The 27,647-nt window shown below is 40.6% G+C and overlaps 1 protein-coding gene across 40 annotated transcripts in view; it reads right to left on the reverse strand.

Annotated features, from left to right (window-relative positions):
- Positions 1-27,647, reverse strand: part of PTPRD (protein tyrosine phosphatase receptor type D) — a 1,703,394-nt gene that overhangs the window by 11,886 nt on the left and 1,663,861 nt on the right. For all 40 annotated transcript variants that reach the window (XM_048850700.2, XM_048850704.2, XM_048850702.2 and 37 more), the window contains 4 exons: positions 5,821-6,106; positions 5,154-5,332; positions 3,661-3,787; positions 2,478-2,603 (listed from right to left, as the gene is read on the reverse strand). In XM_048850700.2, coding sequence (XP_048706657.1) covers positions 2,478-2,603; positions 3,661-3,787; positions 5,154-5,332; positions 5,821-6,106 — 718 coding nt within the window. The remainder of the gene's footprint in view (positions 1-2,477; positions 2,604-3,660; positions 3,788-5,153; positions 5,333-5,820; positions 6,107-27,647) is intronic.

Here is a 27,647-nt window from a genome sequence, read left to right on the forward strand (position 1 = left end):
TGTTATTTAATGATTATACCATAGTTTATAAAGTCACTCTGATTATTTTAGACTAGCATGCAAGTAGATTGGGAAAGGATCTACAATCTCTTACACTATGTTCCCCATGCTGCTGGCATAATAAATGGGGTGGACTTCTTTTAGTGAGATATCTCTCCCTATAGCAGTCAAGTTCCAAGTGTAAAACTGTATTAAAATCTTTATTTAAAAATATTTGTAACAGTTTACGTAGACAGAGTGAAAAGGGCTGTTTTCAACACTTGAACTTTCTGATTGCTGTGCTCAGCAAAAGAGGCCCAGGTTTCTTTTAATGTATAACCCTATTGACTGGCTGACCATATGGACTTCCATTTTGTCTCTGACCAGGGCTATTTAACTGCCTTCTGATGAGCTTATAGAGTATAAAGCTCTCTTATAGATATCACTAATAGGCTAGTGCTGCATGAAACTGCCCCAGGTTGACGATCCTCATAGTTTACAGAGACAGTGGGTGTAAAGCAGTTAGAAATCACAGATTGGAGCAGTTATGGAGGTTACCTGAACTTTATGACAGTTCACTGTGCAATACATTGATAACACAGAGCTCCATATCAAATCCTGCTTTGACACCTACAAAAGCAGCATACCAGACCATTAATGATATTATCAAGTTACAAAAGACTTTGATAACTTTTGCCCTTTGATAACTTTTTATTTGATAACTTTTGCCCTTTTATCAATTTGCAAACTATCCACTAATTTTTACAAACAATGTGTTTGTTAACTCGAAACTCTTTGATGAATACCATGTGAATGCATTTTATCCTAGGGATTGTTTGCGAACGATCCTCTTCAACTACATCTTTGACTCTTTGCTATTCACTGTCTGTAATGTGTGACTGATCACCCGTCACTTGCATATATTTCAATTTAGAAGGAACAGAATGACTTAACTATCTACAAAGGAGGTCACCAATGTGGCATGGAAATTGGCTTTCATGGCTGTATGACTGTCTTTGTTTACAAGTGTGGTTGAAAACTGCTGCTATGAGCCACTTCTTTTCTGGCACTGTTTCATAGAGATGGGTCAGAAGAAAAATCATTTATATGAACCTCACTCTATTTTGGTAGTTCACATAAAGTAATAACCAATCCAAACTGTGCCTGTTTTTGTCTTTGCAAAGTCAAATTCCAGCCTCTTTGGCCCAATACTAGTCTTAATGTTCCCTGTGGTTAGTGAAAATGCCAGCAGTTTCAAGCTAGCTAACTGTTTCGAGTGTCTAATCTACCTTTATCTGTAGCCTATGTTAGCATCAGCAACCTAGTCATAATAATAGAAGGAAATCACAGATTCACCGATTATAAGGCCAGAAGGGACCAGTATGATCATTTAGCCTGACCTCCTGTATAACAAAGGCCATAGGACAGCCCTGAAATAATTCCTGCTTGATCTAGAGCATATCTTTTAGAAAAACAGCCAATCTTGATTTAAAAATTGAAAATAAGAGAGAACCCACCACAACCTTGGTAAGCCATTCCATTGGTTAATTAACCCCACTGTTAGAATTTTTCACATTATTTCTATTCTACATTTGTCTAGCTTCAACTTCCAGCCATTGCATCGTGTTATACCTATCTCTTCTGGATTGAAGAGCCCATTATCAAAGATTGGTTCCCTATATATGTAACGTCTAATTTCTTAGGTATGGATCTGGAGCTCCAAGTGACTTTTATTCCTTGAAAGTACAGCATCCTGCTATGTTGCTGCAATCAACACTATTGCTACAGTGCTTCCAAAAATGGAGCAGGGTAGGGGTTTCCCTACCATGCCATGTGAAGTGTTAGAAACCACAGTATGAGAATTGTCAAAGATATTCCTATAAAAATAAATTTATATACAGTTAATCTTCCATCGGTGCTGAACCTTGGACTCAGCAGTCCAGATAAGAAATGTATAATGGAAATTAGCAAACCAGGGTCACGGCTGTATAGCTCTTCTCTGCAGACACATTAGAACGCTAAAGAGTAAGCTATGCCGAGAATCAATTTATATTGTGCAAAGCTTGTCAACTTTTCTTAAGAATGCTATTTGCTCTGCAGTTTTTAAATCGCAGCATATTAACCTTCAAGCATGCACGACCTAAAGGGCTGTGCAGAAGAACAACATATTTACAGCCTTAAGTGATGAAAATTCCAAATAAGTATCAAGCAGGGACTGGAGGGGGAAATGAACGGGAACATGGCCTTCTAATCAGCTAATGCTTTTCAGCACAAATACATATACAGAACTTTTCAAAAGTTGTGCTGCCCAGATGTTATGTTTGAATTACAGCCAGTTGTTCTCTTAAAAGGTTGCTATTATCTTTCCCTTCTCTTTGGCTATTGCTTAGGCCTGGGAATCAAGAATGTCCCTAAGGCATTGCTTAGAAAAAAGAAAAGGGAAGATACTGGTCTCCTTTTAAACATATAGAAAACAGAATTATGTTGCGCTAACTTACCCTGGCATCTGTGACCTTGAATTCCCTTAGGATATACTGTGGCATGTTGTACTCTGCCATGGGATCCACCACAAAGTACTGATATCTGGCTGAACGCTCTGCTGGCCAATACTGGTGGCATTTTTCCTATTTAAAAAAAAAGTCCAGTCACTGTGGATTGTTATCATCATATAGCAAATTCAGTGCTCATGAAGAATGCCATTACTTACAGAACTAAAACCTAAATTCTTCTATTTGTCCATAAAATAGGTACAGCCCTGGCATGTGTCATTGCCAGTGTCTCCGAACTGCCCTGCCAGCGGGCCATGGCATCAGTCACAATGCTGAAAAACTTTTTTGTGCCACCAACTTTCAACACTGTGAAGAAGGGCTGCTGCTGCCATCTGGGGCTTTAGTATCAGTTTTGATGGCAGTCTCATTGGTGTGGCTTGACACCTGCCCACTATGAACTAGACCTAGATCAGCCGCTGGCTTTTTTTTTTAATTTTAACTACTCTGTTTCTTATATTTTCTAAGAAATAAAAATTTCTGCAAAGGAATGAAAAAGTTTTCTTCAGGCCTCCAGTTCACAGGTCCACAATGAACTCAACATATAGCTTCTGAACTGCTCCCTGCACACCAGTTAAATTGTTATTTATCAAAAATGATTGCATAGTGCCTCGAAATATGCAAATCTTGGTGATTTCAGTTCATAAGGGTACCCAAATCTTAAAACCCTTTTTACTTTCCTTCCCTTCATTTGCCTCAAGCACTCCTTGGCCTCATCTGAGGAGCTAGCCTTTTATATCTCTTATCTCTGCACCATCTAGTCTTCCAAATATAAAGCCTGATTCTGATATCACTTACCAGACACCAAGTTTATTATAGTGGTACAATTCTACAATTTCTGTAAACTAGTTCACTCCTTCTATTATACCAAGAGGAAGCTTAATGAGATTCAACACCGTAAACAAGCTGCTGAATCTGCAAAGGTCAGCATAATCAGTACACAGGAAATGTTGGGACGTAAGGAAACCCAGAAATGGAACAGCTAAGACTTTTAGCCTCTCCTATGACAATTTAATTTTATCATTCAACATGATCACTGATCTTAATCACTGCTCTTTACTTTTTGGAGATTTTACAGGAAGGTGTGAATTCTCCTAAAGAAACAAAGTTTAAAGGCTATTAAAACAATACTCACTCTGCCCATTTCTCGAAGTTTAGTAAGCATGACTACGATTGTGGAGTTATGCTCCCAGAGCATCCTCCAGAAATCTTCAGTTGTCTCTGCCAAAGGTCCCTGCGTAGCTATGTAGGCTTTTTGTTGCCTACATCAAAAACAAGGGAAAAACCCCAAAGTGATGACACTCAGATGCTCTCTGTTTATATGTAAACATTATATTGAGACACAGTTATAGGAAAAGTAAGAAAAAGATATATATATTTAATGGTAAGCACGTTAAAAACCTATTAAGATTGTTTAATCAAACAATGGCATTTTTTATTTTTAGAACTTTGTGAAGGAAATTGCTCTGTTAATATTATGATGTATGTCTTTATCATTATTATTTAAATTTTAATGCAACTCTAATAGCTCAATTTTGTGTGTCATAAAAAGCACTTAAGAAACACTTAGTTGTGGCTTCTTCATTTTGTAGAAATGACTGTCGTACAATCTATTAGGTTTATGAATTATAGCACCACGCAGCTTCTTTATTAACTCATTCAATAGCTTAATGCCTCCAGCAAAAGTGAGGAGGGTGCAGAGGCTCAAAAAACCCCTAAGAGTCATGTGGGCTGCCACATGTGGTCTTAATATTCCCCTAACTAATGGCCATACTTTTCCTTCCACAGGTGGAGGGCGCCAAACTGCCAGAATCTGCAGTGGGGGAGTGGTGCTCAGAAGGGGAAGCAATGATTCTGACACATGCTTCCTTTGCTGCCTGATCTCACAGGAACTCCTCTGGCTCCAGGAAGATTTAAGGATGGAGACAAAAAGAAGCCACTCTCTGTAGCATGCTGACTCAGTGGATAATCAAACATATCAGAGTGGAAGTTAATACTACTCCTAGCAGCATTAGCATTTACTGCATCCCCTTCATGGCTTGTGCAATGAAGCCACTGGATTAATCAGCCAGTGGCAGCTGGCTCCTGAGGAAACATGTTGTAACGGTGGTAGCTGTGGGAAGGGTTTGGAAACTGTGTGTGGGTAATGGCTGCTTTGGTGCAAGGCCATGGCCTCAATGGGTTCACAACAAGATCCACACAGATCTCAGGATATCTGCTGCTTTAGGGGGATAAATCCCCTGTCTTTTCTTTCCCTGCCTCTCTTAATGGAACAATTAGGAAGAAATTGAGGTCCCAATTTAACTATGTGTTTAAGCAGAAGACTAACCTAGCACATAAGCAATCTTTGACTTATGAGTACTCCTGTGCTTGAAGTTAGGCATGATTATTAAAACAGAGGTCTCTGCCAAAAATAGTTTTTCCTGCACAGTGAGGTGCATAGAAGTGAGGAAATAGTTCAGAGTCTATTATTCATTCATTAAAAATGAAAACCAACATGGAATGGTGTCATGTATACAAACAGTGCTGTCCTGAATTTTGTTGCAATTTATTATCATTATATACATGTATATGTAAACTTTGTAAAGTTTTAAACAGTTCCCATCACAACACACCAACATTTAGTACCTGTATCCATCAATAAAACTGGCATTGATATAATCAGATCCTTCTACTCCTCGGATCGGCTGCAAACATACCCTCGTTGATTCATATGGCATAATATTAACAAGGCGATTTTTGAATTTATTACATGGAAGATTGGCACTGATGAATCTTGAAGTATGAGCTTTAGAGCTAGCTAGACGCTGTTGAACAGAGAAAAATAAATTGAGGAAAAAATATGACAAAACCCAACAATTTCAGTGTCTGATTTCTGATTTGATTATCTCTTTTTTGGCTGATTAAAAATTCCTTTAATTTTAAATGGTTATTTTCCTACATTCTAATTGTACTAACTAGATGTTTAAAATCTCCTTTTTAATACCATGTTATATCTTTAACATTCTAGCTATACTTATGAAAAAAATTAGAAATATTAAATGATGTCATGAACATAAATACCAATCTTTTCTAACAATAAAGTAAAAGCTCCATGGAAGATCCTTGTCTGGATACTAATCAGGGTTAAAAACTTCTGTAAAAAATGTAAGCTTCTTTTTCAAAATACCAGCCCATAACTGTGAAATTCTAGCCTCAAGAAAGAGCCTGAAGTTCCTGGGAACAACTAGTGTAGGATTTGGCACCACAAAATATTTACCCCAATACATTTTTATCTCTCCATTGCATACAGTACCTTAAATTCCAGTTCCATTCCTGTGACATTCTCTCCTGTTTCTATCTGTGTCAGCTTCTGAATATATGCATACAGATTTCTGGCTGGCACTTCGGTATTTCCACATGTCACTGCTTCCAGCAGTGCATCATGGATAAAGATGTATTGGTCCTCCGTTTGAACCATGTAATTCCTCTGGGCTCTCATTAGAGTTACGTGGCCATAAATATCTACAGTCTTTTCATGCTTTATTCTCTCTAACATGGCATCTATTACAATGAAGCAGCCAGTCCTGCCGACTCCAGCACTAAAACAGAACCAAATATAGGATACAAAAAAGGTGAAGGAAAAGGATGTTTAATTTCACACAATTTGTATATTTTTATGGCATCCACTTCGGATAACTTCAAAGGTTAAGACATGGGAGTGACTCTGGGCTGTTCATTCCTGTATTAATATTAACTCCTGTTACTATAAAGGGCCCTATTGTTGAGAGAGTTGAGCTCCTGCAGCTCCCATGGTAACCAGCTGAAAGCACTGACCACTTTGCCGGAGGCCATCACAGGCTTGGGATCTAAGATGGCAGGAATAAAATAAATAAATACAGAGAAACACCTTCTAGAAACTTTATAAAAAGAAAAGGAGTACTTGTGGCACCTTAGAGACTAACCAATTTATTTGAGCATGAGCTTTCGTGAGCTACAGCTCACTTCATCAGATGTTTACCGTGGAAACTGCAGCAGACTTTATATACACACAGAAATCATGAAACAATACCTCCTCCCACCCCACTGTCCTGCTGGTAATAGCTTATCTAAAGTGATCAACAGGTGGGCCATTTCCAGCACAAATCCAGGTTTTCTCACCCTCCACCCCCCCACACAAATTCACTCTCCTGCTGGTGCTAGCCCATCCAAAGTGACAACTCTTTACATAATCAAGTCGGGCTATTTCCTGCATAGATCAAGGTTTTCTCACATCCCCTCCACCCCCATACACACACAAACTCACTCTCCTGCTGGTAATAGCTCATCTAAACTGACCACTCTCCAGGTTTAAATCCAAGTTAAACCAGAACATCTGGGGGGGGGGGTAGGAAAAAACAAGAGGAAACAGGCTACCTTGCATAATGACTTAGCCACTCCCAGTCTCTATTTAAACCTAAATTAATAGTATCCAATTTGCAAATGAATTCCAATTCAGCAGTTTCTCGCTGGAGTCTGGATTTGAAGTTTTTTTGTTTTAAGATAGCGACCTTCATGTCTGTGATTGCGTGACCAGAGAGATTGAAGTGTTCTCCGACTGGTTTATGAATGTTATAATTCTTGACATCTGATTTGTGTCCATTTATTCTTTTACATAGAGACTGTCCAGTTTGACCAATGTACATGGCAGAGGGGCATTGCTGGCACATGATGGCATATATCACATTGGTGGATGTGCAGGTGAACGAGCCTCTGATAGTGTGGCTGATGTTATTAGGCCCTGTGATGGTGTCCCCTGAATAGATATGTGGGCACAATTGGCAACGGGCTTTGTTGCAAGGATAAGTTCCTGGGTTAGTGGTTCTGTTGTGTGGTATGTGGTTGTTGGTGAGTATTTGCTTCAGGTTGCGGGGCTGTCTGTAGGCAAGGACTGGCCTGTCTCCCAAGACTTGTGAGAGTGTTGGGTCATCCTTTAGGATAGGTTGTAGATCCTTAATAATGCGTTGGAGGGGTTTTAGTTGGGGGCTGAAGGTGACCGCTAGTGGCGTTCTGTTATTTTCTTTGTTAGGCCTGTCCTGTAGTAGGTAACTTCTGGGAACTCTTCTGGCTCTATCAATCTGTTTCTTCACTTCTGCAGGTGGGTATTGTAGTTGTAAGAAAGCTTGACAGAGATCTTGTAGGTGTTTGTCTCTGTCTGAGGGGTTGGAGCAAATGCGGTTGTATCGCAGAGCTTGGCTGTAGACGATGGATCGTGTGGTGTGGTCAGGGTGAAAGCTGGAGGCATGCAGGTAGGAATAGCGGTCAGTAGGTTTCCGGTATAGGGTGGTGTTTATGTGGCCCACCTGTTGATCACTTTAGATAAGCTATTACCAGCAGGACAGTGGGGTGGGAGGAGGTATTGTTTCATGATTTCTGTGTGTATATAAAGTCTGCTGCAGTTTCCACGGTAAACATCTGATGAAGTGAGCTGTAGCTCACGAAAGCTCATGCTCAAATAAATTGGTTAGTCTCTAAGGTGCCACAAGTACTCCTTTTCTTTTTGCGAATACAGACTAACACGGCTGTTCCTCTAGAAACTTTATGTTTCCCCAAAAGGGACAATAATCACAGGTTATATGTTTTTAAGGGCATTGTCCAATTATGTAAAGAATTCAGGCTTTATTTTATAATGCTACATTATTTGCAAGTCATCTCTCTTTATTTCATTAAGAAGAGAGTCATTTGTTAGTAAAACTGAATGTTATATATAGTGCGCCCAACCCTTAGGTCTATCAAAGCTACTCTTGTAGGTAAACTTTATGCCACTTAGTCTCTGATCCTGGGGTTGGATCTTGATGCAGTTTGCACTAGCCTCAACCCCTTCACCCAGCCAGGCCACCAACATGACCATTTCACCAGGTGCTGTGAGTTGGGGGGTAGGACTGGCTATATGCCAGTTCTGCACCACTATGCTGGGGAAATCATTAGCAGGTCATTTATAAATCTCCTTTGCATCTCCAGAGAAGTACAAAACAGACCAGATGGGGGCCAGTATCTAGCCCTATTGATAGATAGATATAGTTATATATAATTATTAATTTAAAGGGACTAGATGATACAACTAAAATCAGGCTTAAATAAATGCAGTTAGAGTCAAGTCTGAGTTTGTGATATTCACCATACAGGATCTGAAAATCTCCTGCTCTGGGGAGCTCATTTTACAAGGTGCTAAGCACTTCATGAGAGGTTCTAAGTGACCACAACTTCCATTTCTTCAATGGGAGCTGGGGTGTTTCTGCACCACACAAGCTCCGGTTTCATTTCAAAGCCACGAAGTCAAAACTGCCTAGTTCCTGCATAGCAAGTGATTAACTGTGAATTTCACTGAAGTAGAAAGTGGTTTGTTTGTTTGTTTTTGTTTTAGGATGTGATGGTAGATTGTGAGGAGAGGTCTAGGGTACAGAGAGACTTTTGGTAAAGGCAGATAAGACCTCCCACATGAAATATTAAGTCCAGTGAAAGAACTAAATCCAGCTCAGCAGTAGATCCATTTAATAATAGTTTGGTTTATGAACCCTGCTGTCAAAAATGTACCAAATTTTAGGGCTTTTAATTCTTTAAATCACCTTGTCTTTAGCCAAAGTGTCCAGTATTATATTTTATATATTGGTTACCATATTATGACTCTAGTGGCAATTGGGGGAGGGAAGAGAATTTAAAGCTCAAATCTTGATATTGATATTACTCAGAGGACTTCTTCTGATACCTTACTAGTGGCCATACATAGTCCATTGCATGGCAGTAGTTATAAATAGATCCAAAGGACCCACTGAGAAAGTATGAAAGAGAAAAGGAAGAGCATACGGTCAGAAAGCATCATCCTCAGAACTGCAGACAATTTTGTTTATTAAATAGGGTTAACATTCCGTGAGGCTCAATTACTGAAGCCTAGAGGGAAATTACTTACCAGAAAGTTTTTTTTGGTGAAAGTAGTACATATAATAGATCAAATTTTTCAAAAGGATGATTGCCTTTTGTAGGCACAATTGATACCTACAATACATGGACCCTCGGTTCAACTATGTGACCAAATTTTGGTATTATGACTCCAGCTATATGACTATAGAAGAAAATTACATAGAGGTGTACATTGTACCTGTAAATTCGTTTCTGTGGGCTCAGATTATGCCTGTGAAAAGGAATGCTAGGCCTAAGCCCTTTGAAGATTTATCCTAATAACCCTATACTCTTACTTCTAAGCCGCAGGCACAAGATTCAGAAGGGAGCACGGCAAACAAGAATCTATAACCCTCTAGAGACTCAAAAAAAGGAACGCTGTAGCAGTGAGACTTAGAGCTCTAGTCAAATGCTTCAGGCTCCTGGGGCCCACTATGGGGCCTAGGGTTGCCAGCCCTCCAGGATTGTCCTGGAGTCTCCAGTAATTAAAGATTAATCTTTAATTAAAGATTATATTATCTGATGACATCCCCAGAAATTCATCCAACCAAAGTTGTCAACCCCAATGGGGCTAAAAATCGCAGTGTAGGTGTTCCCGCTCAGGCTGGAGGCCAGGCTCTGCAACTCATCCCTCCTCAGTGGGTTTCAGGTGGGAATGTCGACACTGCTATTTTTAGCCCTGTGAGCCTGAATCAGTTGACCTGGGCTCTGGGACTTGCTTCCTCATTGTTGTTGTTTTTTGTTTGTTTGTTTTTGCATTGAAGACATACCCTCAGAGATTACATAATTTAAGGGTGATCTTAAACTGAGATATGCTAATAAAAAAAATACAATCCCAAACTCCCCAGGTCAACTACCTAAGAAATGCAGTCTTTTAGTGAAGTCTTAACTATCATACGTCCATCCTGCACCCAATAACTAATGGCAAAACAGAAAGTTGTCAAAATTCTTTATTCTTATAAAGAGCTAAGAAATCCTGTGAATTATCAATGAACTGGTTCCGCTTGTAACCCAGATGAACAGAAAGTACAGAACATAAAAGTTGTTTTACTCACCCACCAGAAAATTCTTGCCAGTCAGATTCCACTAGTTTTAGATATCATTAAACAAATATTTCTGTACATCAGTTACTTGTTTCCAAAGATAGACCTTCCAAACAACTACAACAGAAACCTTGTGCTAACACACCAAACCCGTCAATCTCTATTTTGTCATATACTACTTTGGGGAGCACCTTAACATTAACTGAGAGTTTGGGCTGATATTGATCAGATGAGGTTTCGAGAAAGATGGAACAGGCCATAACTTCATTAGCTAACAGGGAATTAATTCACCTTGGTTTAGTAAGAGTTATGCACTCCAGCAAGCTTGAGCTGTTTTAATCTTGGCAAGGCTCTTTTCTGCGGCTTGCAAAAAAATTACTGCAAATGGCACCTGCTGGCCGGGCAGATTGGTTTACATGAAGATTTAAACCATAATTCTCTAATTCAGGGGCCACTCTTGCTTGCAGCAATCAGCAGAGACTGACTGTGATTGTGGATTACAAAACATTTAGCACTTGCATCAGAGGTCCTATGATTGTGGCTGCTTGCATCTGTTTTGATTGTGCAAATAACCAGAAAAAAAGCTGAAAAATGTGTGATTTTCTAAGATATATAGAGGAATCCATATTTCTCTAAATGCAAAATGAATTTTACTAATAACTAGTAACACAAATACTCAGTCATTGGTACCTATGACATACTTCCTCATGCTGCAGTTATGTCAAATTCTAGAAGCTAAGCAAGTTAGGCTAAATTAGAATTTGGATGGTAAGATAGTGGAAGTGTCATTACCAATTCAGGTCTGGCTATTTCCCCTCTCACTCAGAATTGAGCTAATGCTCCAGCACAGTGTTTGTGAGCACTGTGCTGCTGGATGGCAGATCACTTTTCATATGAGACACACAAGGTTACCCTGGCACTTACAGACTTTAAACAACCCACTGGCCATTATTGGGTCAAACAACCACCCAGGTAAAACTCTATCTTTTAATTAGAGTAGGCATTTTTCACTTCCTCTGCTCTGTTGTGTTACCATCTACAAATGTTTTTTTTTCAAGGGCAGTTCTGGATAAAGTGTACTGTTGCAGTAAGATAGCCTATGGGTCACAATTAGTAAGATCCATGTCAGAAGGCAATAATCACCAGAACACTACATTGTAGAAGGTAATCCCTGGTCCAGTTGCAGAAAGCCACAAACTTTTCCAAAGCTCTGATTCATTCAAGCATGTGGAGGCATCAAAATTTGTCAATATGCTAATGTTCCTAACTATCGGAACTGAGGGGCCGACAGATCAGTTAATGTTGAGGCACCATGCATCCAAATCCATCCACAGTAAGTTGCTGACATGTTCATCCTCAGCAAGGTTTATCCAGCAACCATTTATCTACCTCAAGGTGTTCCTAGTATTCAAAGGAGGAAAAGGGCTAAACTACCATGAGGGTCCAACATACCCACCTGCTTTGAGGTCCTGATGTGTCTACCAGCCTTAAGGTAATGAGGCCTTTATCTGTTCACGGGGCCAATAACTCCATCTGCATCAAGGTGTCCCAAGGCCACCCCCTCTCCCATGCCTCGGTTCTGAACTCTGTTAGAGTGCCATGTTGCTGCACAGCACTCAGAGACTTTGCTCCTCCTCGTCCCCCTTTCCTGGTGCAGTACAGACACCTTAACACTTCAGTGTCTCATGGTGCTATGCCACACTTCAGACACCCCAGACTGATCCTCACAGACATAACTCTGAGGAATATCAACTTCCTAAACAATGGCAGAAGCTCACAATGCTAAGAGTCCTGGCCAGTCCTCCACTTATAACAAACACCATTCTGTGGGTAAACACCCTCAACATTAAAGCTATGCTGATTAGTTCCTGTGGAAATCAGTCAATCAGAGGGTTGTGTTCAACAATATCTGGTCATGATATCAAGGTCCTCCTGATTCAAAGATGTTGGCCACAGAAAATGCAGGTAGTGTAGAAAGCACTGCATGATGAACGACCATTTAAGAATCTTGAAGCTTCACTATTGAGAATGAAATCCCAGGTAGGTAGAGAAAGGAACCCAAACCAAAATACTAGATCTTACACATCTTTAATTTCTGGAATGTTGACAATCTGAGCCCAGATATGAATCTTGCCTATACCCCCTTTTATTTATAATAGACCAAATCTAAACCTTTTTTCTGAATGTGCCTGACTTCTGACATGTTAGAAATCTGAATCTGATTTTAAAGTAAGAGCACCTCTCTAGTTGAGATGCTGCATATGAGCTCTTGGAAACAGAAAAGGAGAAAACAATTAAAAATAACATTGTATAAACAGGGTTATTACAGAATACTATGTACACGTCTCTCTATTTCTTCCTAAAAAGGGGTGCAGGTTGTATTACGACCTGCTCAAACAAATACAGTAATTAAGGAAAACCAAAACCACAAAATTAAGCAGAGAGGCTTAGCATTAAAAAAAAAAATCATGTATTCTCTGAATAGTTGCTAAAAGGCATAGCTATCTACTTAAGCTGCGCTCTACCTTGTAAAAGAAAAGGAACTGATGTTTGAGATAATATTCCATTTCATCTTCGGGTAACATGATCTGTGACTTTTCCAAGGATTTTAAACTCATATTTGCAGGTTGGTTTCCTGATATCGTATTTGAGGCTGAAACTCAGGACACTGGAATGTGGGTCAATTATAATTTACTTTTCTTTCAGAAATGACCATATAAATGCTACTGTTTGAATCTGTCTTTTTTTAAAAGTATATTTTTATATCTATTAACTTAATTCTATAACCTAAGCAGAAACACCCTGTACTTCAGTTACAACCCTCTGAAAACAAACAACTATTGTATCTTTGTTAATGACTTCAAAGATAAAAAGGGGTTTTATAACTAGATGTGACACACCCATCTGACATTTAAATTTGACCACAATTACCCAGAAATGACATTAATCACTGTTATTTGATCGTGAAGAATTTGAACTGTGGGAATCCTTGTGCATGTGTGTTTTGTGGGACCTATGTTTTTGGCTGAATCACCAAATTTCCTTACCAACCTTAATTTCTTTTATGTATTTATTTTCATTTTATTTTGCCCAGCACTATCAAAGTGTGTTGCGTGACTCAAGTTGAAGGATTAGAATTCTGGAGGAGAATGCATTTCTCTTTGATCCTGAAGAACTACACTCTACATCATGGTGATAATAAAAGAACGCTGTTTGTGCTTTTTGTTTTGCATCATTTCAACAGCCTTCAAACCACAAACACGATAAGAACAGCACAACTGATAAACCATCTCTATTTGATCTGCTGTTCATTGTCCTAGTTGCTAAGCACCCAGGCTGATTCTCTCATGTCTTAGAATACAGTATGAAAACATCAGCTGCAGGCTGAAGCCCCCATAGTTCAATCCATTTATTATATTTTTAAATTCGTAAGCACGAAAGAAAGGGGAGAGGATTCATTTTTTCCAGACAGGACAAATACGTAATCATAGACCCAACGCTACAAAGTACTAAGCAACCTCAGCTTTCACTGAGGCCTAATCAAACAAGGGAAAGGCACTCAGCACCTCACAGGACTGGGCGTTATGTTTTCACCCAGACCCCAAAAGCAAAATCATCTTTTCTAGTTACTTTCCACTAAGGGCGATGATTCAGCTAATGAGCATTAGGCCACAAATAAACTCTTAACGTTTGTTGTAACTTCCTTAAGCTCTTTTGTAGCATGTGAAATTACTGCCAAACTTAAAAGTTGAAACAAAAAATCTTATTTTAGTTAGTGATAGCCACTGCAATGTTTACATGCTGAAAAAGATGCAATCCATTAAACAAGCATGCCTACCAGGAAATTGTTATCACTTCAATTTTATCATTCATCCAGTTACATTTGTTTTCAATTTCTAAAAACATGACTGAGTCAGTCCCACGAGTTGAAATATGCTTAATGTCCCGTGATGCGATGCAGTTACAGTGCACAAAAAAGGAAAATTAAGAGGCATAAAGGGGCCATTCCACACTAAAATCATTGTAACAGGTTGGCTTTTATGATTAATTTGTTGTTGTTTTAATGCTGACCCTTTATTGATACTTCAGTGATCTGGCAAAGGAAGACAATGTAATTACTAAATTTCACAGATCATTTAATTGAAAACAAAGATAGTGAAATACGGACCAAAAATCATTTAGGACATTCTTGACATATATCAGGGGATAATTTGATTGAATATTACCGTTTCAGATAGAATGAGACTGGTGTTTGTGAACTGAAAGTACATAAAAATGACTGAGATAACGGGGACTGCTCTTTTTCCTCCTTGTGATTATGGCACAATACCAGCCTCATGTTGAATGTGACATGGAATTTTTAAGTTTAATTGTTCACTGGACTACCCTTTTTCCCCTCCTTTATTTTATACTGAAAAATAACATGATCTTTGCCGGTGGAGGCTGAGATTTCTTAAACTGGATATAAAAAAAAATTACACATAAAGGAGAGCACAGAACAGGCAACGATCCTTTTGTATTTGAAATATGGTAGGCAAAGCCTAACCTACTGATCCCAAGGACTTTTCACAAGCATCTGGATGGAGTACAGGAGACTCTTAAATCCAAAGCTAACCTTGGACCTCCATCCCTTATGTGAGCTTTCTGAAGATTTTTCTTTCAGTCTTTACAAGGCTTCTGTGTGTTCTTGAAATTCATTAGGCTCTTTAAACATATTTACCCCCGCATATAAGCATGGATCTTTGTGGTGAAGGTCTTTCAGAAGTGCAAAAACATTCAGGAGGGGACCTGTATGCCTGGGGAGTTTTGAACATTCCACAGGAGCTCCCCTGTTCAGCTCTGTACATCTAACATAAGAACAGCCATACTGAGTCAGACCAAAGGTCCATCTAGCCCAGTATCCTGTCTTCCGACAGTGGCTAATGCCAGGTCCTTCACAGAGAATGAACAGAACAGGCAATCATCAAGTGATCCATCCCCTGGCAAAAAGAAGAAGTTGCCTGATCTGATTTTTTTTTAAGTCGCTTGAAAAGGCCTGATCCAGGACATAACTGTTTAAATTAGGCTATAAACTACATTCACCGGGGGAAGGAGACCAAAACCCTGAGGTAAGTGGGGAAGTGGGATACCGGGAGGAAGCACGAGCAGGAGCGCGCGAGAGGGCAGGGCTCCTGCCTCATACTGAGAAAGAGGGACGATCAACGAGTTATCTCAAGTGCCTATACACAAATGCAAGAAGCCTGGGAAACAAGCAGGGAGAACTGGAAGTCCTGGCACAGTCAAGGAATTATGATGTGATTGGAATAACAGAGACTTGGTGGGATAACTCACATGACTGGAGTACTGTCATGGATGGATATAAACTGTTCAGGAAGGACAGGCAGGGCAGAAAAGGTGGGGGAGTTGCACTGTATGTAAGGGAGCAGTACGACTGCTCAGAGCTCAAGTATGTAACTGCAGAAAAACCTGAGTGTCTCTGGATTAAGTTTAGAAGTGTGAGCAACGAGGGTGATGTCATGGTGGGAGTCTGCTATAGACCACCAGACCAGGGGGATGAGGTGGACGAGGCTTTCTTCCGGCAACTCACAGAAGTTAGTAGATCGCAGGCCCTGGTTCTCATGGGAGACTTCAATCACCCAGATATCTGCTGGGAGAGCAATACAGCAGTGCACAGACAATCCAGGAAGTTTTTGGAAAGTTTTTGGAAAGTGTAGGGGACCTGCTGCTCACAAACCGGGAAGAATTAGTAGGGGAAGCAAAAGTGGATGGGAATCTGGGAGGCAGTGACCATGAGTTGGTTGAGTTCAGGATCCTGACACAGGGAAGAAAGGTAAGCAGCAGGATACGGACCCTGGACTTCAGGAAAGCAGACTTCGACTCCCTCAGGGAACGGATGGGTAGGATCCCCTGGGGGACTAACATGAAGGGGAAAGGAGTCCAGGAGAGCTGGCTGTATTTCAAGGAATCCCTGTTGAGGTTACAGGGACAAACCATCCCGATGTGTCGAAAGAATAGTAAATATGGCAGGCGACCAGCTTGGCTTAACGGTGAAATCCTAGCGGATCTTAAGCATAAAAAAGAAGCTTACAAGAAGTGGAAGGTTGGACATATGACCAGGCAAGAGTATAAAAATATTGCTTGGGCATGTAGGAATGAAATTAGGAGGGCCAAATCGCACCTGGAGCTGCAGCTAGCGAGAGATGTTAAGAGTAACAAGAAGGGTTTCTTCAGGTATGTTGGCAACAAGAAGAAAGCCAAGGAAAGTGTGGGCCCCTTAATGAATGAGGGAGGCAACCTAGTGACAGAGGATGTGGAAAAAGCTAATGTACTCAATGCTTTTTTTGCCTCTGTCTTCACGAACAAGGTCAGCTCCCAGACTGCTGTGCTGGGCATCACAACATGGGGAATAGATGGCCAGCCCTCTGTGGAGAAAGAGGTGGTTAGGGACTATTTAGAAAAGCTGGACGAGCACAAGTCCATGGGGCCGGACAAGTTGCATCCGAGAGTGCTAAAGGAGTTGGCGGCTGTGATTGCAGAGCCATTGGCCATTATCTTTGAAAACTTGTGGCGAACGGGGGAAGTCCCGGATGACTGGAAAAAGGCTGATGTAGTCCCAATCTTTAAAAAAGGGAAGAAGGAGGATCCTGGGAACTACAGGCCAGTGAGCCTCACTTCAGTCCCCGGAAAAATCATGGAGCAGGTCCTCAAAGAATCAATTCTGAAGCACTTAGAGGAGAGGAAAGTGATCAGGAACAGTCAGCATGGATTCACCAAGGGAAGGTCATGCCTGACTAATCTAATCGCCTTCTATGATGAGATTACTGGTTCTGTGGATGAAGGGAAAGCAGTGGATGTACTGTATCTTGACTTTAGCAAAGCTTTTGACACTGTCTCCCACAGTATTCTTGTCAGCAAGTTAAAGAAGTATGGGCTGGATGAATGCACTATAAGGTGGGTAGAAAGTTGGCTAGATTGTCAGGCTCAACGGGTAGTGATCAATGGCTCCATGTCTAGTTGGCAGCCGGTGTCAAGTGGAGTGCCTCAGGGGTCGGTCCTGGGGCCGGTTTTGTTCAATATCTTCATAAATGATCTGGAGGATGGTGTGGATTGCACACTCAGCAAATTTGCGGATGATACTAAACTGGGAGGAGTGGTAGATACGCTGGAGGGCAGGGATAGGATACAGAGGGACCTAGACAAATTGGAGGATTGGGCCAAAAGAAATCTGATGAGGTTCAATAAGGATAAGTGCAGGGTCCTGCACTTAGGACGGAAGAACCCAATGCACAGCTACAGACTAGGGACCGAATGGCTAGGCAGCAGTTCTGCGGAAAAGGACCTAGGAGTGACAGTGGACGAGAAGTTGGATATGAGTCAGCAGTGTGCCCTTGTTGCCAAGAAGGCCAATGGCATTTTGGGATGTATAAGTAGGGGCATAGCGAGCAGATCGAGGGACGTGATCGTCCCCCTCTATTTGACATTGGTGAGGCCTCATCTGGAGTACTGTGTCCAGTTTTGGGACCCATACTACAAGAAGGATGTGGATAAATTGGAAAGAGTCCAGCGAAGGGCAACAAAAATGATTAGGGGTCTGGAACACATGAGTTATGAGGAGAGGCTGAGGGAACTGGGATTGTTTAGTCTGTGGAAGAGAAGAATGAGGGGGGATTTGATAGCTGCTTTCAACTACCTGAGAGGTAGTTCCAGAGAGGATGGTTCTAGACTATTCTCAGTGGTGGAAGAGGACAGGACAAGGAGTAATGGTCTCAAGTTGCAGTGGGGGAGGTTTAGGTTGGATATTAGGAAAAACTTTTTTACTAGGAGGGTGGTGAAACACTGGAATGCGTTACCTAGGGAGGTGGTGGAATCTCCTTCCTTAGATATTTTTAAGGTCAGGCTTGACAAAGCCCTGGCTGGGATGATTTAGTTGGGGATTGGTCCTGCTTTGAGCAGGGGATTGAACTAGATGGCCTCCTGGGGTCCCTTCCAACCCTGATATTCTATGATTCTATGAAATATTATTAAATTAAAAGTGATGAAATTCCACCACTAAGTAAATGCATAGAGTAAGTGGTATGCAAAAGAAATTCAAGAACTTGTGCTTCAAAATATATTTAGTGCAATAGAATGTATTTTTATTTTTGGTGTTTCCTTCAATAAAAAAAATCACACTTAAGACAACATCACTGAATCTAACTCCTTTGATAAGGTAGGAATTTTAGTTTCAACTCTGCAGAGCTCCGAAGTGCTGCAGAACCACAGATTCAGTCCTATAAAGCTCCTAAGGATTGAAGGACTTGAGCAGCAGACCTACATAGTATAAAGGGGAAAAATAACTCCCCCAAAACCTAGCCAATAGGTGATTACCATTAGTGACTATCTACTGGTTATCAATGGAGGAAGATGTATTATTAAAATACTCTTCTAATATGGAAGCAATAACAACAAATAAGCATTTCATTCAAATAATGGATTGAAGGAGAATATCATATGAAATAACAAGTATCAATGCCACAGATTATCATAAATGAGCAAACTTTAAAAATGTGGCATCTGTTTACCTTCAGTTATGTTTAGTATAGCAATCAGATCTGGAAGGTTTCTGTATGATTTCTTGGAGGGAGTTTGTATGATTGCATTTACTCTTTATTCATTCATGAATGTAGATTTGGAGGGATTCCTCATTCTTGTGTGATTTGCAGATTTGGATGAATATTGTATGATTACTTATTCATGCTTCCTTCCTCAAAATATCAGCCTTAGAGGAAGAATGAGCTCTTGCTGAGTGTGCTAGCACGATGGAATAGAGTGAAAAACATTGTAGAGTATCAAAAACCAAAAGTCCACCAATTCCAGTTTCAGGCCTCTTGTTTTTTCTTACCTCTGTTTCCTTTACAAAATGTATTGTTACTTTTAAATAAATCAGTCCTCTATGTGTTTTTAAATAAATCCCAGTTTTAATAGAAGATTTTATATAAGCACTTTATAAAGTGAATCAAAAGCAGTACATGATTCCTGCAATTATTCAGAAAAAGAAATATCGGAATCTAGGACAAGTGAAGTTTCTCTAGCAGTCTGAGCAGAAACGGTGTTTTACTTGTGCAATAAGGATTTGTGTGCAAACTTATATCTTCAAACTGGTATAGTCCACAAATGCCCTCGTCTCATCTTCCTGTATGTTTAAATACAATATTATATATTCTAATGTGTTGTATTCTGTCCGTAGTATTAAATAAAAGGAACTGTATTTTAAAAAAATACTATTTTCCCCATATGTTTTGGTGAGTTTCGGCATACATTTTTACATTATATGTTTATATGATACATTCCTAAAGCATTATTGTGATTATACATTCCAATGAAGAGTGAAGTAAAGATCTGAATTCACTAACTTTGAGCTTGGAAAGGAAATCTGATCTGTAAAATAATTTTGAAAATGCACCTGAATATGATTAGTGTCTTTCAACAGTATACAAATCTACTCATGAGCAGTTGTTGTAAAATTTGGATGATGACCTTCTATGGGTAAGTTACGAGGGAAATATAATGGTGATCAAATTCTCAATAAATAAAAGTGAAGATTAGGACAGTGGGGAAAAGTGAGTGAGTGCAACATATGCTGCTGGAGTCTGGCAGCAATTGCTCTGTTTTCCTTGTGCACTTCAGAGACAGCAGAATATTTGCAAGGATGTCTCCCGTTCCTTTTTCAAACTTCTGTCCATCACTAGATTTCACTGTGGACTTTGGTGTCAGTAACATGCACATACACAGCGCTGCATCTTGTCCACATCTAATGCAGGAATGGCCATTGCCCAGCTATTCCTGTCTCTGCGGGAAATTAGCACATGGGCGAAAAGAGGAATGTGTTTTGAAGATCCAGTCAAAGTGATGACCTTGTGTTCCTTGTGCATAGGTAAGCCAATATGAGAACACATTGCTCCGGGGCTCGCCATGCTGCATCAGCAATTTGTTCAGTCCTGATATCATTCAAAAGTCCTGGTCTTTTCCAAAGCCCTAAATGACTTGGACTCAGCCTACTTTAAGATATGCTGCACTTCAAGCTGGGTGTGTGTGAGAGATGCTGTATGGAATATGAGTGACCATTTAAAATATTATTGATACCAATATTAAAAAATTGCAATGAATCTTACAAGATATGGCATGTAAGAAAAGTTATAATTGGCTAACCATGATAATCACATTTATATGTATGTATCAACTTTGTATTGTGAGTTATATATATATATATATATACATGTTATAAATTGTATATCAAACTTGTGCTCTGTTTCTGGGTGACACCCCCAGACAGATGGGCATCAGCAGTATCTAGCCTGCCTAATGGCCCATAAAGGACAATCATCTGTACAATGAGCCCATTGATAAAAGGCAGGGGTTACACCTATGAGTCAGCAGGATATGTAGGGACATGTCTGTGGATAGGGTACTCCAAGAGCTTTTCCATGCCCATGTGCTCTGATCTTGTGTTTGGGACAAACGATGTACAAACCACACAGCAAGGATATAAAGAAGCAGCTGCATCTTCTCCATTTTATCTTCAGTCCTGCTTCTCACCTCTGGAATAACTTCTTTACAAACTGAAGCTCTGAACAAAGGACGAGCTCCAGAGGGACTTCCAAGCCAGCAAACTCACCGATGTTGCTAAGAATCTGATATATGGACTCTGAAGTCATATGTATCTGATAGTTGTTAAACAGTCAAAGCAATCTTCTCTTTCTTTTCTTTTATAATAAAACCTTTAGTTTTAGATGCTAAAGGACCGGCTGGCAGTGTGGTATTTCGGGTAAGATCCAAACTAGTATTGGTCTGGTAATGTGTCTGGTCCTCTGGGAATCAGAGAGCATTTCATATAGTGAGCAAAGTTATAAATAACTTCTCAGTTTACTGGACCTAGGTGCTGATCGGGAGCCAGAGAACTGGAAGGCAGTAAAGGGGGCTGTGTGATTTCTTTTTTCAGCTTCTTGATAACCAGTGTGGGGGACCAGGAGCACTGTTTGTGACTGGTTGGTGAATCTAACTTCGGTGTTATCCTCCAGTTTGGGGAGAATCTGCTCTCCTTTTCACAGCCTGCCCTGACCTTGGCATTTTCAGTGAGGGCTGCCCCAGGCACCTCGGGTCACAAGGTGATTTCCAGCTCAAGAAGACATACTTGTGCTAGTTCCGCTCAAGCTAGCATGCTAAAAATAGCGTAGCTGTGCCAGTGTGAGTGGCTAGACACCTTGAGTACGTACCTATCCATACCGCACACAGGAGAGGTGGCTAAACTGAGGCGACCGCACTCCGTTTTTAGCATACTATCTCGATCAGAGCAAGGGCAAGTATGCTTCCTTGAACTGGAAATCACACCTCTTGCTCAAAGCGTAGATACATACCATCTCACTCTACAAACCTGAATAATACCTACAATTAGCAGGAAGCTTCGGGTTGAAGTGCTCATGAGCAGGTTCAGAGGGGCAGGAATTTTGGATCTCAATTTTACAAGATATTTCTTTACCTTTTGTTAATAACATAGTTGAATGACTAATGCACAAAAATCCGAGCAGCATTTCAAAAATCCTAGCAGGAACAAAAAAATACAGTCTTGCAGCCTGAGATTTTATTGAAACTTTGTGACTGCTCTGATACACTGATGATACTACCAGACAGATAAAACAAAATAAGATGGAGATTGTATGCAAAGCACACAACGTCCGTGATGAACTCTTATAATTTGATATATTTTACATTGGCATGTTTTCTTAGCCAGAATGCTAAAAAAGTGAAACGGATAAATATCTTTTTTAGGTGCCCACGTGGATAACCTGCCAATGATAGAATTTGTCCCACAGGGCCTGGTTCTCTCCATTACCCCAGGTTTTTTTTATTTCATTGGAGTTATACTGATATAAAACTGGTGTGACACAGTGGAGAATCAGGCCCACCATGCTTAATAACCCTAAACATTTCTCATTTCTTAACTGTGGTGGATCATCTCGTGGTTGCACTTTAATTTCTCTCTCTCCATAGGATCTGAAACTTTAAGAGTTATTATATGGGGCAAATTACCTGCAGAAAAGCATGGAATTCTTTTTGTAGCAATATTTTATCAGTATCAGAACAACTATAAAATGAACTAGAATACCATTATAATAAAAACCAGGTGTCAAAACTAAACAAACCCCACACAATGCATGATTCAATTGGAAGGAGCAATCAGATAAAAATCGGATTCCAAATAACAGGATCCTGAAGTATTCATACAATTTTTTAAAAAATGAAAGGAAAATATTCAAGCAATGGAACACTGATTGGAAAGCCTCCATACAAAGATAACAGAACTATTTTTAAAGCTGCATTTTATTTCTAGAGGCACAGGAAATCGATTTGAAAAAGAGGACTTTCATGCTGATTACTTTAGAACAAAATACAGCCTGTGCAAGTGCAGCCAAAAATGTTGTGTAGCCAAGCTGATGCAATGTGCTACAGTGTACTATGTGTCCACGGATATTTGGGAATACACTGTAGGTACAGCTGGGAAATCTCAGTGGTACCCTTATCCAGATCTCAGCTATTAGGTTATAAAAATATTTTCACATTTCCTGCAGATGGCTAGATTCTTTTCTTCACTAGTAATTTTAGTTCAGAATTCATTATGGACAGCTGTTGGCTCTGATAGACCCGAATTTTCTCTTTTACCAGACTCAGCTGCAAGCAGTCAGATTTCCTTTCCCTTACAGAGTATATTATATATAAACATGAGCAGGGAAAAAAGTAACCAATTAACTAAATACATATGGCTAAAATGACTCATTGAGATTGCTGATCAAATAATATACCAAACTACAGCATAAGTCAAAGGAAATTACAGGATTTGTAGAACATGATAATAAATATATGGCAATAATTATCAGCACTAAAATGCATCGATGAACTGAGATAACGTGGAAAATACATTGTTTTTGTTTAAACAAACTTATATAAATTATTACATTTTAATATGGTTCAGGTCATTTAAGTCACTGAAAGATCTTTCAGTGATGCATCTGAAGAAGTGGGTTTTTACCCACAAAAGCTTATGCCCAAATAAGACTCCTTGTTGTTTTTTTGAAAGATCTTTAATCTCCTCAAACTTGCGTCCCGCGAACCTCCCCAATGTGGCCCATGGGGCTCCAGCAGTTTTGAGGCCAGGTCTCTCCCTTGGTCCCACCTGCCACCCACCAGCGCTCCGCTCCCCCCACCCAGGCAATTTAAAATAGACCGGGACCCCACTCACCACCGGCAGCGCAGCAGAGCTGAGTGGCTTCCACCTGCTCAGTCCACGTGTCTGCTGGCCCCGCCCTGTGGCCCTGTGGCGGGGCTGTGCCGCCACATGCTGTCCCCACCCCTAGCACTCCCTGCGGCCAATGGGAAGCTGTGGGGGCAGTACCTGGGGGCAGCAGTGTGTGGAGGCCTCCTGGCCCACCCTGCTTGGAGCCCCAGGCAAGCGCCGCACCCCCTGACCCCTCCCCACATACCACCTTCCGCCCCCAAGCTCCCTCCCAGAGCCTGCACCCCCTCCCCACACACCCCCTCCTGCCCTAAACTCCCTCCCAGAGCCTGCACCACCACCCTGTTGCCACACACCCCCTCCTGCCCCCAAACTCCCTCCTAGAGCCTGCAACCCCACCCCCTCCTCCTGCCCCCCCACCTCCTGCCCCATCCCAGAGCCTGCACCCCAGAACCCTTCCCAGAGCCCAAGCTCTCACCCCTTCTGCACCCCAATACCCTACCCCAGACCTCCACCCCTGCCCAAACTCCCTCCCAGAGGCGTTAGGCAGGTGGAGGGTGGAATTTTTTGAGGGAGCAGAGCTTTGGGGGTGGCTTCTGGGTGGCATAAGTGACATTATTGGCCCACTGAGAGGATTTGAGGACTGCCACTGGCCCTGAGGTAAATTGAGTTTGAGACCCCTGGTTAAAAAGAACGAGATGGTATAGAAATCCTCATACAGCAGGACTAAGCCAATCATTAGCTGCTTGCAGTTAGGACGAAACATGTTACTGAAAAATTGTCCATCACTGGAGTTTTACATTTTTCTTTGAAGGATTTGGCACTTGCCATTGTCAAAGATGGGTTTCTGATCTGATCTGGTACGGTTTTTTCTATGTTCCTTTACGGCTCAGGTGATTTACAAAATTATTACTTTTATGGGAAAAAAAATCTTTCTTTATGCAGTCATGGAAGCTCTATTTTAGGATTTCTAAAGATAAGCTGGTCCTCAATGACAGCACTGACAGCACAGAGGGGTTTATAAACATAGGACTGCAAAGAGACCACAAGAAGATATTTTCCATTATTGAATCTCAATGAACAAATGCTATTATTATTTGTCCACTTTCAAATTTTAACGAATGCTTCTAGTAATAATTACTGGAACATGTACAGTGTAGAGGACAGCTAAAATTACATTTATAAAATGCTCATTTCCTATGTAGAGATTTGGGAATTAATTTTTAAAATTTTTGGTGAAACTTGATAAATATCAAATTAGAATATCATTTGTTAGTGTTCTTCGTATCATTGGGGATTGCTTTATCCTACAATAGCCACATCCTACCTACATTTTTATAGCCACACTCATTGTCAAGGTATCACAATTGGGTGCTTCATAGCAGCTAGCACACTCCTCATACTGTGTAAGCAACAGATAATTATCACTCCTGTACTTTCAGATTTTTCAAGTGTGGGTGCCTAAAGTTAGGCACTACATCAGGTGCCTAATTTTATAAGGTGCTGAGCACCCACTGCTCTTGTTGACTCCAGTGGAGTGGGGGTAGGCTTAGAACCTTTGAAGTCAAGCCACTTATTTAGCAGCCTAATTATGGATCTAAATGCCAAGTTTGAAAATTTTGGATTAAATGCCCGGAATCCTTTATTAAAATCATTCTAAGGATCAATTAGTACTTAAAACCATAGGCATTTCCACGTGTATCGATTCACACTTTGCTTTTTGTCTATATAATTCCAGTGGCTCTGAGCATACAACACACTGGCAATTGCATGAGGACTCTTATAATCAGCACAACAACAAAAAATCTTGGACACCATCAGTTTGAGAGCCTTTGAAGTACAGGACACTCAAATATCACATCTCTGAAACTGAGTTTGTAGGGAATGTGAAGTTGGCCTTTCTATTCCTGTTCTTGGAACATTCGAGTTTCTGTTCCTGCCATCCAGGTTACTATTAAATGGTTTTCATTATGCAAATGAACTGAAAAGCTAGGTGTTGGTCTTTCAAATTCTTGTAACGAGCCCTGAAACCAGTGTCCATATCTGATCTTTCAATACTCGTCCTCAAGGGAAACCTGCACAACACTTTCCAAAAGTGAGCCTGGGAACTTAAATTCATAACACTGCTAGACACTAAAAATCATGCACTCAACAGGGACACTTGGTTTCATGGCTCATTATAACAATTTGTAACACACCTGCATGCTGACCCTTAGTCGTCCACTTCAAACCCCTTTTGCTTAACAGTCTAACCCCTATTGCCTGCTCCATTTCAAGTGCCCCCCGACAAGATGCATCTCCCCTTATGCTTAACAGTTTGTCCCAGCTTGTATTGAGCTCAGACATTCTGAGTTCCTTCCCCAGACTGAAGAAGAGCTCTGTTAGCTTGAAAGCTTGTACCTTCCACCAACAGAAGCTGGTCCAAAAAAGATATTATCTCACCTACCTTGTCTCCCCCAGCACATTGTATGGTCAGAGTCACTGAGATTGTCAAGACAAGTATGAAACAAAAATTAGAAAAGGGATCTTATTATTATAATTTATACTAGCAGGAAAGAAAGATATGTTACTATTATTAAATATCACGAAGTCTCAAACGTTTTTTCTTTGGATCCAACTGCAAGGAACATTGCCAGGCATCTCTCTATCTAATGTACTTCTTTAAAATGAAGAAGTAACTTTGGCATCCACTGCACTGGACTTTTCCCTGAGATAGGGAAAGGCCTCAGGATTATGGCAGCCTGTGGAGGAAGAGGGGTTCTAATCAGGCATATAGTGACCTGAAGCTAGTTGCAGGTGGGGTGTAAATAGGCCAGAGCTAGCACAGTCCAACATATAGCTGTTTTCCATATAATTGCAGGCAGAAAGATTCAATATTAAATGCAGTGGGAAAAGAAAATGGGGGTAAGTATAGGAACTGTGGAATAATTCACACTGGTGGTGTTAGAGATTTTTATTATACTCTTTTCCTCTTCAGTGCTATCAGCCACCCACAGAAGGAGAATAAGGATTCTGAGTTGTTTTCAAGGTAGAGGGAGGGAAAGGATGAGGAAGCTTTTAATGTTTTCGATCTCCTTTGAGAGATTTTTGAATACGTACTGGAGGGATTTTTTCCACACCGTGAAAAAGGATAGACCTTCATCTGCAACCTATTCACTGCCAGGATTAGACACTGAAGATTGTGTGGTGTGCGGCAGTGGGGGTTGGGAAGCTAGAGTCCAGCAGGAAGTAGACAGGCATTGGTGTAATGTGAAATGTTCCTCTAGAAACAGTGCACTTGTATCTACAAATTTGAAATACTTTAGCTTGGACAAAAGTTAGGTAGATAGCCTATTTTAAAAAAAAGGCAGGGTCATATTATATGTTAAAGTTAACTTGTCTTTAGTGTGCTAATTAGGGGTTTCAGTACATAAGGGCAGGGTGCTACTCAAATCAATAACTGACATTCCTCCAAACTATCTAAGTTTTTCTGTTTGCCATAACAGAATGAAAAGTGTGTACTGAAACTTCACTAAGCTAAATGTCTCTGAAAGATATGCCGTATTGTGCTGATATTAAAAAAATATTGAAATGTCTGGGATTGCAACTTACATGTTAAGCTTTTATGTAGTGTTACTGAAGCAAGTACTAAAGTTTCTGTGATGTTCTGAAAACAAAGTGGTATCGAGTTTCCAGATGCCCTCCAGGACAATTTTATTGTGATCTGATTAGCACCTGTTTGCCTGCACTAATCTAGCTTCAAACATAAACATGTGCTTTCCCCACTATCATTAGAACACACATTATAGTCTATCTCAGTGGTTCCCAAACTTGGTCCGCCGCTTGTGCAGTGAAAGCCCTGGGTGGGCCGGGCCAGTTTGTTTACCTGCCGGGTCTGCAGGTTTGGCCGATTGTGGC

The sequence above is a fragment of the Caretta caretta genome, chromosome 5, assembly GCF_965140235.1.
Source record: "Caretta caretta isolate rCarCar2 chromosome 5, rCarCar1.hap1, whole genome shotgun sequence".
Lineage (NCBI taxonomy): Eukaryota > Metazoa > Chordata > Testudines > Cheloniidae > Caretta > Caretta caretta.